General features: G+C 47.5%; 1 protein-coding gene across 1 annotated transcript in view; it reads left to right on the top strand.

Moving 5' to 3' along the window:
* Positions 1 to 9,144: 9,144 nt before the first annotated feature.
* Ptp99A (Protein tyrosine phosphatase 99A) overlaps positions 9,145 to 15,637 on the top strand; it is a 220,633-nt gene continuing 214,140 nt past the window's right edge. The window contains exon 1 of the mRNA XM_080273510.1: positions 9,145 to 9,202. Within this exon, the coding sequence (XP_080129636.1) occupies positions 9,184 to 9,202 (19 nt within the window). The 5' untranslated portion in view covers positions 9,145 to 9,183. The remainder of the gene's footprint in view (positions 9,203 to 15,637) is intronic.

Below are 15,637 nucleotides of genomic sequence, written 5' to 3'. Positions count from 1 at the left end.
CCACTCACTGCCACTACCACAGTTACACCACCACTGTCACCACTACCACATAGATAGTCAATACATTCGCTACAAAACGACTCACTGCCACCACCACCACCACCAACACTACCACTTTCTCCACTACCACACAGACACATACAGAATAGTCACTACCGCCATTACCACAGCTTACTGCCACCACCACAACCACCACCACACCAACACTACCACTATCACCACCACCACACATACACAACCAGTATATTCACTACCACCACCACCACCATTACTACCATGATAACCGTCTAACCACTACTCTTTTCACCACTACCACTCCAACACACCACGCAAACACAACCACACAACCACTACTACCATTCCACTAACCACTATAGTCGGGTCACCTTTAAGTTGGGCCAGATTTTCGTCCTTTTGTAACTTAAATATAATGCTGGTTTTCTACAGCCTTTCCATAGCACTTCTTCGTGACTAGCATCATATTCTTGTGTTGATTTAATGTTGTATTTGGGATTGAAGATGGAGAGATGGCAATTATAGGCCAAGTTGTAGAAGTGAGAGAATTACAACAACTACCACAACCACTACCACACACAAAACTAGTACTACCACAACTACTACTACTACTACCATTACTACCATCGCCTGACACATTAACTACCACCTCCAGTTTCACACCATAATATAACATTTCCATAACACCCACCACCACAACTACCACAACTACCACGACCACTACCATCGCTAAGACATCAACCACCAACCACTACCTTCATTCCTTCTCTACCATTTTCACTACCACAACCAATAATTCTTACCACAAACCACAACTACCACGACCACCACCATCACTACCACAACCATCGCTACCACTAACACCAACACCACCACTACCACAACCACAACCATCTCTACCACTAACACCAACACCACCACTACCACTACCACTACCACCACTGCTACAAAGACCACCGGCAATTCAAGCTACCACTACTACCACAACCACCTCTGCTATAACCATCACTGTCCCACTACCACAACTACCATTTTACCACTACCACCACCACAACCAGCTACCACAAAACGATTTTTTTTACCGCATCCATAATTTTTACCACACCACCACCACCACCACCACCACCACCACCACCATTCCTACCACTACCGTCACCTTCACCACCACCACCACCACCACCATTTTACCACACCACCAACACCACCGCCACCATTCCTACCACTACCGTCACCTCCACCACCACCACCATTTTACCACACCACCACCACAACTACCATTTTTGCCACACCACCACCACCACCACAACCACCTTTTTACCACACCACCACCACCACAACCACCTTTTTACCACACCACCACCACCACAACCACCTTTTTACCACACCACCACCACCACAACCACCTTTTTACCACACCACCACCTCCACCACCACCACCACCAATACCGTTTTACCACACCACCACCACCACCACCATATTACCACATCACGAACACCACCGCCACCATTCCTACCACTACCGTCACCTCTACCACCACCACCATTTTACCACACCATCACCACAACCACCTTTTTACCACACCACCACCACCACAACCGCCTTTTTACCGCACCACCACCACCACCACCACCACCACCACCACCTTTTTACCACACCACAACCACAACCACCATTTTTGCCACACCACCACCACCACCACAACCACCTTTTTGCCACACCACCACCACCTGGCATGGATCCAGCTGACTTGGTTCGGTAAATCAATACATAATCATAGTTCTCCAGTACACATACATACATACACGCTCACACACGCACACACGGTCACACACACACACGAATATAGTCTTACATACGAGACACATTAGTTTTTCAGGAACCTCACGCAACCACGGCACGCACGCACACACACACACACACACACACACACACACACACACACACACACACACACACACACACACACACACACACACACACAGATTTTCACACACACACACACACACACACACACACACACACACACACACACACACACACACACACACACACACACACACACACACACACACACTACCACAGATTTTCACTCTTTAGAACACACACACACACACACACACACACACACACACACACACACACACACACACACACACACACACACACACACTACCACAGATTTTCACTCTTAAGCACACACACACACACACACACACACACACACACACACACACACACACACACACACACGACGGAAAGCAATTAGACAATTACTCTGGTGCTGAACTTTAACTGGGGGTTGTAACTTCTGGGGGGGGGGTTGTGGTGGTGGTGGTGGTGATTGTGGTAGGGACTGTGGTGGCTGTGTTCGTGAGTAGGGTCGTGGTAGTAGTGGTTGTGCAAGTGGTTGTGATACCGACTGTCATGGTGGTTGATGAGGTAGTGATTGTGGTGGTTGTTGTGGTAGTGCTTATGGTGGTGGTGGTGGTGGATTTTGTGGTACGGTGGTGCTTGTAGTAGTTACTGTGGTGGATGTGCTAGTGGTTGTGGTGATTGTGGTAGTGGTGGTGATTGAAATACTAACTGGATGATGGTGGTAGTGATTATGGTTGTGGTTGTTATGATCATAGGGACTTGTGATGGCAGTGGTTGCGGTAGTGAGTGTGGTAGTGATTGTGGTGGTGGCAGATGGTTTTTACAGCTGGTGAGGCAGTGGTGATAGACTAGCCTCAGGTGGTGTGGTTGTAGCTGCGGTTGTGGTGGAATTAGCTTTGTTGAAGGCTGTGGTGTTGTGGTGGTTGTGGTGGTGGTGATGAGTGGTGGTGATTAGGTTTGTGGTAATGACAGGGTAGTGGTGATGATGGTGGGTGTGGGTAGCAGTGGAAGTCGTGAAAACAGTAAAGGCCTTTGTTTATGGCAATGCGACTGTTTAGCGTGTGTGTATGTGTGTGTCTGTGTGTGTGTGTAGTTTTAGAGGTGATGACTTGGGTTATAGTGGTGTTGATGGTGGTGATACACTTTGTGATGACAGTGGTATGGTGCAGGTGAGCGAGAGGACGGAAAAGTGAATGGAAGGGGCGGAAAGAGTAGGATGGTGAGTATGATAATGATAGGGAGAGAAGTAGCAGGGGTGGGGGACTTCGAGAGAGAGAGAGAGGAATAAGAATATGTATGAAGGAGACTGAGAAAAGAGAGGTAGGTGTGTAGGCGTATGAGAGAGCGAGCGTGTGAGGAAGGAGTATGTATGGAAGGAGAATATGACGAAGGAACGACGTGAGGAGGATTGTGAAGGAGGGAAGGAAGGAAAGAAGGAAGGAGGAAGATACAGGAAAGAGAAGGAAGAAGCAGGGAAGGAAAGGAGAAGGAGGAATGTGTGTGTGAGAGAAGGAAGGAAGGGAGCAGCACATATGGGAGGGAGTGTTGAAGAAATGAAATGGAAGGAGAATTAAGTGAACAGAAAATTGATGATGGAAAGATGTATCAGAGAGAGAGGGAGAGAGAGAGAGAGAGAGAGAGAGAGAGAGAGAGAGAGAGAGAGAGAGAGTGTAAGAGCTAGAGGGAGCGTAGGAGTGAGTGACAGTGAGCAGAATTGCAAGTGAGACAGTGTAAGTGTGAAAGAGGGAGAATGAATGAAAATGCGAGAGGTAAGGGAAGTGACTAAGTGGGTGCAAGGTAAGAGAGAGAGAGAGAGAGAGAGAGAGAGAGAGTGATATGCGTGAGTGAATAAGATTAGAGGTGGAATCAGACCAGTTATTTCCGTGTTTCTTTTGCGGCCTTTTTTTTTTTTTTTTAATTGATTGGCTCTGTTATTACCTGAATCATGAAGCACTAGGATTATGAGAGCAACGCGTGCTTTCTTTCTCTTTCTTCTTCGTCTTCCCCTCATCACGACACCCATTCAGGCCGAACGACACCCTCCATCTACACACCCACCACCATTCCAGCTAGCCTTTCCCACTCGACACTCACCCCACCCTCTTTCTACCCCCCGCCATCGATCAACGTTGAAAATTCTGTGACTTACACCTTCCCACTGCCAACACTGCTCTGCACTCACGCACATCAAGAACTATTCCCGCGTTTCCCCATCGTAACCACCATCTCAGCCCATCCTGCTCACTCCTTTCACTCGTTAATTTATTGTTCCCTTACCTTTGACATACACCTTTACCTGCCTACCTACAACGCCCATCTTCACGTCTCGCCACCTGCCAGTGTTCCAGCCCTTCCTGTTCACTCGTAGCCACTCTGTCTTGATATGTCTTCAAATTTATGACCTTGTGTACTAGCTGACTTTGAGTGATTTTATTCCTAAGGTGCACATCCCCTGTCTTCCTGCACCACATCCCCTGTCATCCATATCCCCTGTCTTACTCCACCACATCCTCTGTCTTCCTGCACCACATCCCCTGTCTCACTCAACCACATCCTCTGTCTTGCTCCACCACATCCCCTGTCTTGCTGCACCATATCCCCTGTCTTACTCCACCACTCCACCACATCCCCTGTCTTGCTGCACCACATCCCCTGTCTTACTCCACCACTCCACCACATCCTCTGTCTTCCCCTCCAAACGTTATTTCCACCCATCCTGCTAACATGTCACCACCCAACAACACCCGTTCCTAGAAGACCTTTCCGTATCTCACAAACCATTGCTCTGATAAGGCTGATTTTTTTAACATTCCTTAATTGGCATGACCTGAGTCGATGTAGATACTGACCTGGGTTGACATGGCAGACCTGAAGCGAATAGAAATGCCCCCAAAAGACCTAATTCAGTTGCTCTACATGGGTCTGACGTGGTGGGTAGACTGGTCCTCAGCCGATGGATGTGCAAGGATCTGAAGTTGAATGAACGTAGTTGAACTTGGAGTTAGTTGAAGGGACTTGAATCGATAATATGGCTGGACCCGACTACTACTACTGCTACTACTACTACTACTACTACTACCACCGCCAATGCATAACAGTTCCGTAGCAATTTTTGTGTGACGCTCCACGATGTTCTGCCAGTCTGTCATTCCCCTTACTGTCATGCACCCAATTATTGACGGAAAAAATGAGTGAGAAAATAGTCCCTAGGCAGGTAGTTAAGGTGTGTGTGTGTGTGAGAGAGAGAGAGAGAGAGAGAGAGGAAGGGAGAATAAAAAAATCGGTGGTTTTGATGTTTCCAAGAGAAATTGGAGTTAAATCAGGTGGAAAGTTTTAATGGGTCTCTCTCTCTCTCTCTCTCTCTCTCTCTACTCATCCACTCAACACTTGTCGCACATCCACTTCTCCTATCCCATCTCATCCACCATCCACCTCTCCACCCACACCTCGTAACTCTATCCACCCTATCCATTCGCCCATCTATCTATCCAAAGCACCTATCCACATCCACCCAGCCAGTCTCATAGTTCCCTATCCACCCAGCTAATCCTCTGTCTGTCAAGCCCCATAATCCACTCACCTATCCACTTATCCACCTTGTTATTAATCCATCACCTCTGTCCACCCTCAATATCCAGAATAGATGCAATTTTTTTATCGCTTACTTGCAACATAAAATAATAGACAGAAGTGAAATGGAAGGATTTACTAGAGATGAGAAGAGAGGGGGAGGGGGAAGGGAGGAAGAGGAGGGATTATGGAGGGAGGAGGGAGGTGAGAACCGGGAGAAGAATGAAGAAAGGAGTGAGTGACAGAAGGAGGGAATGAAAGGAGGAAGTGATAGGGGAGGGGAGAGATAGACGTAGGGAGCAGGGTGAAGAGTGAATGAAGAAGGAAGTGACTGGAGACGGTGATAGGAAGAAGAAATAGAAGAAGAGAGAGAGAGAGAGAGAGAGAGAGAGAGAGAGAGAGAGAGAGAGAAGAATCAGGGGTCACAATCACAAGAATTATTATCACTATTGTTAAGGAATTGTAATCGTAATTGGCCCCATTTGTCTCGAGAGAAAATGAAACCAATCACCTCACTTCCTATTACACCTTCCCATTTCTCTCTCCTTCTTCCCCTCCCCATTTCTCTCTCCTTCTTCCCCTCCCCATTTCGCTCCCCTCCTTCCCTTCCCCATTTCACTCCCCTCCTTCCCCTCCCCATTTCTCTCTCCTTCCCCTCCCCATTTCTCTCCTTCCCCTCCCCATTTCTCTCTTCTTCCCCTCCCCATTTCTCTCTCCTCCTTCCCCTCCCCATTTCTTTCTTCTTTCCCTCCCAATTTCTGTCTCTCTTGCCCTCCCCATTTCACTCCTTTCCTTCCCCTCCCCATTTCTCTCCTTCCCTTCCCCATTCATCTCTCCTCCTTCCCCTCCCCATTTCTCTCTCTCTCTCCCTTCCTCTCCCCATTTCTCCTCCTTCCCCTCCCCATTTCAATCCACCTTCCCCTCCCCATTTCACTCTCCTCCTTCCCCTCCCATATCTCTCCTTTCCTTCTCCTCCCCATGTCTCTTTCCTCCTTCCCCTTCCCATTTATCTCCTCTCCTTCCCCTCCCCATTTCTCCTCCTTCCCCTCCCCATTTCTCTCTCTCCCATTCCCCCTGTCTCGCGAGATTTGTGAAGGTTCAAGAGATCATTTTCTAGGGCAGGATTTTGACTTGAAGATGCCGTGGGTCCAATTCCTTATTCATTTTAACTTGGCCTAAAATTGCCATCCCTCCTTCTTGAATGCAGAGTTTGAATAAGCGAAGAATATAATGCTAGTCACGAGGAAGTGCTCCTGAATGGATGTAGAGCCACAGTATTGTCTTTTTCTTCCACTGACCTACGTGAAATAAGCTGTAAAGAGATGAAATTTTGGGCCAAGTTAAGGTGAATGAACTATTGTCTATCTATGTATTGCCAGACGCCTTAATCCCGTAAGGGGTGGCCACAAACAAATCGCCTCCATGTCGCCCTGTCCCCCGCTATTTCACTGCCCTGCTCCCAGCTCACACACACTCCCCCTCTCTCATATACCTCTCCACTCCATCCCTATTGTGAGTTATTGTGACATGGTAAAAAAAAAATCCATCATAAGCAGCCCATAAGAGTAATATCCATAGCACAAAATACGGTTGAGATATGGACCCAGTTGGATTAGCATTTCTCACCCCCCCCAAAAAAAAAAAAAAAAAAAAAAAAGATGAATAACGTCCTTGCTTTTTCTCCTATATCTTACGGGACGTCTTAAGTATACCCAGGTGTTTCGTCCTTATCAGTACCTGAAGAGGGTCCAGGTCGGGCAGAAGTTGTTTTATCTCCCCAATAAGCATAATAAGTCGTCCATTTGAACACTTCCCGGGACTTCAGTAGTAGTAGTAGTAGTAGTAGTAGTAGTGGTAGCAGTAGTAGTAGTAGTAGTAGCAGTAGTGGTAGTAGTAGTAGTGGTAGTGGTAGTGATGGTGGTGGTGGTGAACACTTCCTGGCACTGGTAGTAGTAGTAGTTGTTGTTGTTGATGATGATGTTGTAGTAGTAGTAGTAGTAGTAGTAGTAGTAGTAGTAGTAGTTGCAACCTCAGGTTCATCTGAACGTGAACCCAGTGAACTGTAGGTGTTAGTTACCCTCATCCTGCAGTCCACCCTCCTCCTTTTGTGGAAAAATGAGGTAGTTAAAGGACATTTGTATAACTAGGTAGCTTCACTCGTCTACATCAGTGCCACCACGTGAAGGCCCCTCTTCATCACTCCCGTCACTCTGATATCAACATACACAAAGGAATCCTAAATTGCAGTCTTTTCCTCGGTACAGCGAATGATAATTGCATGTAATTTTCATGATTATATACACGCGGACACTGCATTGTTTTTGTGTTCATTATTACACGTATGTAATTATTTATGATGATATGTAATTATTAGGATTCTCGTTTTATCATATTTATCAGTTATTGTTGGTCAGTTTTTGCAGCGGCTGATATTCATAATTACATTTCAAAATTATACTCGTGTTATTTACCCCCATGAGTACAAATTTCCCCTGAGTTGAGTGAAATAGCTGAAGGAAGCAAGATAAACAGGAATATGAAAGCTGTATAGAGGGGGTTAACTCCGATATTAGGCTTTCTTTCAGCTGACTAAAATCGTCTGATATAAGCCTGAATTATATACGTACTTGCAGCTGTAGGGTCAATTTTTGTTTAGAGTCATAATCCTAACAGTAACATTAACAGGTGATCGATCTCAAATTCTTTTCCGTTTGGGTTGGACTTGTTTCCCTGTCTGCTCTTACTATCCATCCACCCATCCACCGTCTCCTAAACGCCGCTCCTTATCCACCCATTCATCCATCCACCCATCCAGTGCCCTCGAACCCCCATTCCTCCTCCCACCCATTCATCCATCCACCCATCCAGTGCCCCGACACCCAATTCCACATTCACCCATTCAGCCATCTATCCACTTACTGTATTCATCCACCCGTCCTTTCACCCTCAAGCCGCATTAAGCCCTGTTCTATCCACTCCCTCATCAAGCAACGCCAAACCCCTCTCCCCATCCACTCGTCTATCCAACCAAACCCCTCATTGTCCATCCATCCCTGCCTGCCTCAAATCCCACTCATTATCCACATCTATATTTACTCCCAGCCCACATACCAAACCACTCCTCTATCCACCTCCCACTCTATCCATCTGTCTGTCTCCAACCCTTACTCTAAAAATCCATCTCTCTATCCACCCCAAACCCTACTCTCGACCCACCCATCTCCACTCCCAAACTATCTATCCATCCATCTATCCACTGATCCATTTATTCACTCCCACGCTACCCATTGACCCATCTTTTCATTCCCTGTCCTTCTATCCATGATCCCAGATAGGCTCCACCCTCCATCCACCCCTCTATCCACTCTCTATCCCTTTCCCCATACCCACGTCCACCTGCCTAAGCCTGACCGCGTGCCCTTCCCTCCCTCTTGCAGAAAATCCTATCCACTCAATCACTATCCTGTCCACTCAGTTCTTATCCTATCCACTCTATCCCTGTCCCCTTACCCATGCCTCCCTACCTAAGCCTGACTGCGCCCCTTCTTCCCTTCTTCAGGAAAGGCGAGGACGGCCACTGGGATGTTGACAACGGGCGTGCCACCACTGACAACGGCACCCAGCACACCGTGACGGGCCTCTCCCCCTTCACCGTTTACTCCTTCAGAGTGGTGGCGGTCAATGCCCTTGGAGTCAGCCCCCCCTCGAAGGAGTCGTATTACATGGTCACCTTGAGGGAGTGTGAGTACTGTGTCTTCACCGTTTTAGTGTGTGTGTGTGTGTGTGTGTGTGTGTGTGTGTGTGTGTGTGTGTGTGTGTGTGTGTGTGTGTGCTTACCGTACCTAATTGTATCTTGACAGGAATGAGTCAAGCTTGTACTGTCCCGTGTCTTAAACTGTTTTTATCGTTCATATCCTTAAATTTATGAATTGTTTTGGCACACACGATTTCATTCTGTGTGTGTGTGTGTGTGTGTGTGTGTGTGTGTGTGTGTGTGTGTGTGTTTTATTCCCTTTCATTTAGATGCCGTTTTTTTTCCATTGCCAGCTACTGACGATTTTGCTCAGTGATATCAAGCTGAGAAGGACGCAAGAAGTGGTGGGGTTTGATTCTAAGCATATGACATCTGGTGGTTTATTTTCCCAGCCTAACAAAATCGTCTGGAGGTAGCAAGTAGAAGCAAAAGAAATAAGTCCACGAATGGAAGGGGTTAAGGGAGTAATGTCCGGATTCTTGTCGGATTGCGAGGTCTTCTGGCACCTCTCTCTCTCTCTCTCTCTCTCTCTCTCTCTCTCTCTCTCTCTCTCTCTCATTTGCCCATTTCCAAGACTTTCACATTTTCACACTGAATAATTGTGAGGGTACCACATTTTTTTTTTTTTTTTTTTTTTTGCCATAGATCTTCACTAGCTTAAAATATATTATTAAAAAATTCTAGAGCAGTAGCCAAGTTGGAGTAATTTTTTATTTTTATTTTGGGGGGGGAGGGGGGAGGTGCATTGAAGGAACATGATTTTTTTTCTTGCGTTTTTGGGTATGTTAGACGGATAAGTTTAATTTTGACCCCCCCCCTTTTTCTATTCAGCTTGGGATAGATTTTAAGAGATGGAGGGATTGCATATAGTCACTAACTCCTTCCTGTCCCCATTTCTTCCTTCCCCTCCCCATTTCTCTCTTCTTCGCCTCCCCATTTTCCTCCTCCCTCCTCCTTCCCCTCCCCATTTCTCTCTTCTTCCCTTCCCCATTTCCCTCCTCCCTCCCCTCCCCATCTCCCTCCTCCTTCCCCTCCCCATTTCTCTCTCCTCCTTCCCCTCCCCATTTCTCTCTCCTTCTTCCCCCTCCCCATTTCTCTCTCCTCCTTCCCCCTCCCCATTTCTCTCTCCTCCTTCCCCTCCCCATATCTCTCTCCTCCTTCCCCTCCCCATTTCTCCCTCCTCCTTCCCCCTCCTCATTTCTCTCTTCCTTCCCCTCCCCATTTCTCTCTCTTCCTTACCCTCCCCATTTCTCTCTCCTCCTTCCCCCTCCCCATTTCTCTCTCCTCCTTCCCCTCCCCATTTCTCTCTTCCTGAGCTCAGCAACCTCTTGAGGAAGTTGCAAGACTAAATCAATACGTGGCAGGAATCAAGAGCCTAGAGGGAGTGCATGGCCAAGTATATTTCCTTGTTTTGTCTTCCTTGATAAGTGTTGTCCCAAATCCATCTCAGCGCACAGTGTTGGCAGTGATGGGTGATAGTGTTGGCAGTGATGGGTGATAGTGTTGGCAGTGATGGGTGATAGTGTTGGCAGTGATGGGTGATAGTGTTGGCAGTGATGGGTGATAGTGTTGGCAGTGATGGGTGATGGTGTTGGCAGTGATGGGTGATAGTGTTGGCAGTGATGGGTGATAGTGTTGGCAGTGATGGGTGATGGTGTTGGCAGTGATGGGTGATAGTGTTGGCAGTGATGGGTGATAGTGTTGGCAGTGATGGGTGATAGTGTTGGCAGTGATGGGTGATGGTGTTGGCAGTGATGGGTGATAGTGTTGGCAGTGATGGGTGATTGTGTTGGCAGTGATGGGTGATAGTGTTGGCAGTGATGGGTGATAGTGTTGGCAGTGATGGGTGATAGTGTTGGCAGTGATGGGTGATAGTGTTGGCAGTGATGGGTGATAGTGTTGGCAGTGATGGGTGATAGTGTTGGCAGTGATGGGTGATAGTGTTGGCAGTGATGGGTGATGGTGTTGGCAGTGATGGGTGATAGTGTTGGCAGTGATGGGTGATAGTGTTGGCAGTGATGGGTGATAGTGTTGGCAGTGATGGGTGATAGTGTTGGCAGTGATGGGTGATGGTGTTGGCAGTGATGGGTGATAGTGTTGGCAGTGATGAGTGATAGTGTTGGCAGTGATGGGTGATGGTGTTGGCAGTGATGGGTGATGGTGTTGGCAGTGATGGGTGATGGTGTTGGCAGTGATGGGTGATAGTGTTGGCAGTGATGGGTGATTGTGTTGGCAGTGATGGGTGATAGTGATGGGCGATAGTGTTGGCAGCGATGGGTGATAGTGTTTGCAGTGATGAGTGATTGTGTTGGCAGTGATGAGTGATTGTGTTGGCAGTGATGGGTGGTAGTGTTGGCAGTGATGGGTGCTAGTGTTGTTAGTGTTGGGTGATAGTGTTGGCAGTGATGGGTGATAGTGTTGGCAGTGACGGGTGATAGTGTTGGCAGTGATGGGTGCTAGTGTTGGCAGTGATGGGTGCTAGTGTTGTTGGTGTTGGGTGATAGTGTTGGCAGTGATGGGTGATAGTGTTGGCAGTGATGGGTGATAGTGTTGGCAGTGACGGGTGATTGTGTTGGCAGTGACGGGTGATTGTGTTGGCAGTGACGGGTGATTGTGTTGGCAGTGACGGGTGATTGTGTTGGCAGTGACGGGTGATGGTGTTGGCAGTGACGGGTGATAGTGTTGGCAGTGATGGGTGATGGTGTTGGCAGTGACGGGTGATAGTGTTGGCAGTGATGGGTGATGGTGTTGGCAGTGATGGGTGATGGTGTTGGCAGTGATGGGTGATGGTGTTGGCAGTGATAGGTGATAGTGTTGGCAGTGATGGGTGATAGTGTTGGCAGTGATGGGTGATAGTGTTGGCAGTGATGGGTGATGGTGTTGGCAGTGATGGGTGATGGTGTTGGCAGTGATGGGTGATAGTGTTGGCAGGCATGACGAGTTCAAGCGCACAATGGAGAGCGGATCAGAAGGGATTAATTAACTATTGCGTTTATCAGAGAGAGAGAGAGAGAGAGAGAGAGAGAGAATGATGATGATGATAATGATGGTTGGGGAGGTAGGATTATAGGGAGGGGGAGGGGGGATTGGAGGGAGTAGGAGGGGGAGGAGGGATTGGAGGGAACAGGAGGGGGATAGGAGTTAAGCGGGAGGGGAGATTGGAGGGAAGGGAGGTATGATTGTCGGGAGGGGGAGATGGAATCGGAGGAAGGGGGAGGTGGGATTAGAGGGAGTGTGAGCCTTGATCCGACTTCCAGCAAACTTGATGGAATGGTTAAGGGTCAGACAAGCACGAAGTAACTCGGCTTTTGAGAGCAATCAATCGAAGGTCAGGGTCACACTTCAAAGTCAGGTATTTGGCCCGTTGAGCAGTTGGAGGGATAATAACAAAAAATATTTCTCATGGTAGTAGTAGTAGTGGTAGTAGTAGTAGTAGTAGTAGTAGTAGGCTTAAGATGCCCCATTCTGCAGTCCACCATCCTCCTCTCAGTGAATAGGGAGCGAACTGAGGGACGTTTGTGTATCCGCGTTGTGGAGCCGCCCAGCCTTTTCAGTGCCACCACGCGAAGTACATCGACGGATATCTATAGTAAAATTAATTAAAGATCCATTCATGAGTAGGAGGTGAGAGAGAGAGAGAGAGAGAGAGTAAACAAAGGCTTAAATCCATGTGAGAGAGAGAGAGAAAAGGAGCGTGACTGAAAAGAGGAGAGAGGGAAAGAGAGGGAGAGTGAATAATTGAAGAGGTTGAGTCGAAATGATAAGGAAAAGAGCTGTGAAGAGAGGGGGGAGTGGGAGAGAGGAGAGGAAACGGGAAAAAGAGGGAGTGGAGAGGAGAGAGAGAGAGAGGGAGGAGTATTAGAGAGGAGAGGAAAGGAGAGAGAGGGGTAAAGAAGAAAAAGAAGAGAGAGAGAGAGAGAGAGAACATTTCCAAGAACTTACGAGAAAGGGTGTGGGAGGGAAATGAAGGAGGAAGGAGTGAAGAAGAGAAAATGAGAGATATAAACGAAAGAAAAGTTGGAAATGAAAACAGGAGGGGAGAGAGAGAGAGAGAGAGAGAGAGAGAGAGAGAGAGAGAGAGAGAGAGAGAGATGAGGAGGAAGTGACAGGACGGGCACACCGTCATCTCTGTTTAACTTTAATTTACACTTTTCTTGGAGCTTTACAATCTCAGGCCTGGAGTACTTTGCACACGCGTGATGGGGAGGCTGTACTGTGCACCTTCTCACTGTACACGCACACTGTACACCTCCACACTGCACACGCACACTTAACCCTTCATATTGTACAGTACACCCACACTTACACCCCCACACTGAACACCCATACATTGTTCACCTCCACATTATACATCCACACACTGAAAACACACACACACACACACACACACACACACACACACACACACACACACACACACACACACACACACACACACACACACACACACACACACACAGAACACCTTTTAATGTGCACCACCACAGTTTGCACCTCGAAGCTTAAAACATCATTCCAGTAGTAGTAGCAGCAGCAGCAGCAGTAGTAGTAGTAGTAGTAGTGGTGGTATTTGTTGTTTTTAACTGTAGTAGTAGTAGTAGTAGTGTTTGCTGTTTTTAGTGCTATTGTTTACGTTTTCTAAGCTCACCAGCCTGACCAGATAGTGTCCCCTAATGTGTTTCTTAGACGCCATAGTTTGCACATGTATTCAAGGGGGCAAGGATCTGCACCCGTGTTGTTCGTCCTTTTAGTCGCCTTCTGCGAGAAAAGATAGGTCAGTCTTGTAAATTAAGGGATTTCCATACCTCTCCTCCTTACCAATATATCTCTGTGCATCTGACAGGTTAATTATCCGTATGTTATTGAGGCAGTCTGTGTTTACGTTAGTCTGGCTCTGCTTCCTACCCCTGCCTCTTTTAGTCGCTCTTCTACCATACGCAGGGAATACGTGGAATCTCTCCTTTCTCCCCAGTCCCCTGAGGAAGCATGAAGTAGATTAACATAAAATTGCAGGAGGAAGAGTCGACCTCAGGAGACAAGATAACATCAAAGACGCCCTGACAGAGAGCAAGGAAGCGATAAGGAACCAAATCCCCAGCGGGCCGTGTGTCACCTGCCGCGTTTTATGTGCCACCTGCCGCATGTAATGGCGTGTACTGATAGATTAAAGGTGTGCAGGGGGTGTCGGCATTAAACTGTTTATTATATTTGTCAGTCAAGGGAATGAGTTGAATCCTCTTTGCTGTAAGCTGCGGCCTACACAGAGACGTGCAAAAGAGGAAGGGGACTTTTTCTATTACACGCGCGCGCGCACGCGCACACACACACACACACACACACACACACACACACACACACACACACACACACACACACACACACACACACACACACACACACACACACACACACACAGAGGTGAGCCATTCCGAATATCCATATTTTTATGTATAGAGAGAATGATAAGCAGATAGATAGATAGAGATAGATAGACAGATAGGTAGGTAGGTAGGTGGGTGGGTAGATTAGTAGTAGCCGTCATACCATCAGTATTAGTAGTAGTAGTAGTAGTCGTAGTAGTAGTAGAAGAAGATGATGATGATGATGATGATGATGATGATGTTGAAGAAGAAGATGAAGGAGGAGTAGGAGAAAAATAACAAGAAGAAAAGTAGTGGTAGACGTAGAGAAAGTAGTAAGAGCAGCAGGCGCAGTGGGAGCAGCTCTATATCATGTCTTTGTGCTTACGTATTTTCTCATCCTTTTTTCTTTTTTGTACACGGAGGAGATCGAGTCATTACCCAGAGTGGGGTTGTGATGAGCCTGCCTGAATATTCATACACAGGCAGGGCACACAAGGGAGAGAGAGAGAGAGAGAGGGAAGGAAGGAATATTGGGGAAAGATACAGGAGCGAAATGGGTGCGATGATGTTGAGAAATGGATGAGAGAAAGCGAGAGAGAGAGGGGGAGAGGGAAGGAACATTGGGAAAGGATGCAGGAGCGAAATGGGTGCGATGATGTTGAGAAATGGATGAGAGAGAGAGAGAGAGAGAGAGGGAGGGAGGTTGTTAGTGTGTGTGTGTGTGTGGTGGAGTCAGATATTATGCAGATGAAACAGACCACTTTTAAAGCAATGCAGAGCGGCGTAAAACTAAGTAGCAGCATAATGGTGCAAGGTGAAAATAGATTACAAAGAGTGGGGCCTGTTGCTCCTTCCTCCTCCTCCTCCTCCTCCTGCTCATCCTTATTCCCTCTTATCGCCCTCTTTCACTTCCTACTTCCCTCGTATCCCCCTCTTCCTTCCTCCTCCCTATTCTCTTATCTGCCTCTTCCTTTCTCCTCCATCTCTCTTATTGTTTCCTCTTATCCTCCTCTTCCTTTCTCCCCCTCTTCCCTGCACCCCTCTCCTCCTCTTCCCTGC

This window comes from Coenobita brevimanus, chromosome 55 (assembly GCF_032717465.1).
Source record: "Coenobita brevimanus isolate Jiangsu-jjx chromosome 55, ASM3271746v2, whole genome shotgun sequence".
NCBI classification, from domain to species: domain Eukaryota; kingdom Metazoa; phylum Arthropoda; class Malacostraca; order Decapoda; family Coenobitidae; genus Coenobita; species Coenobita brevimanus.
Note: the sequence above shows the minus strand (reverse complement) of the source record. Positions and strands in the feature narration are given on the sequence as shown.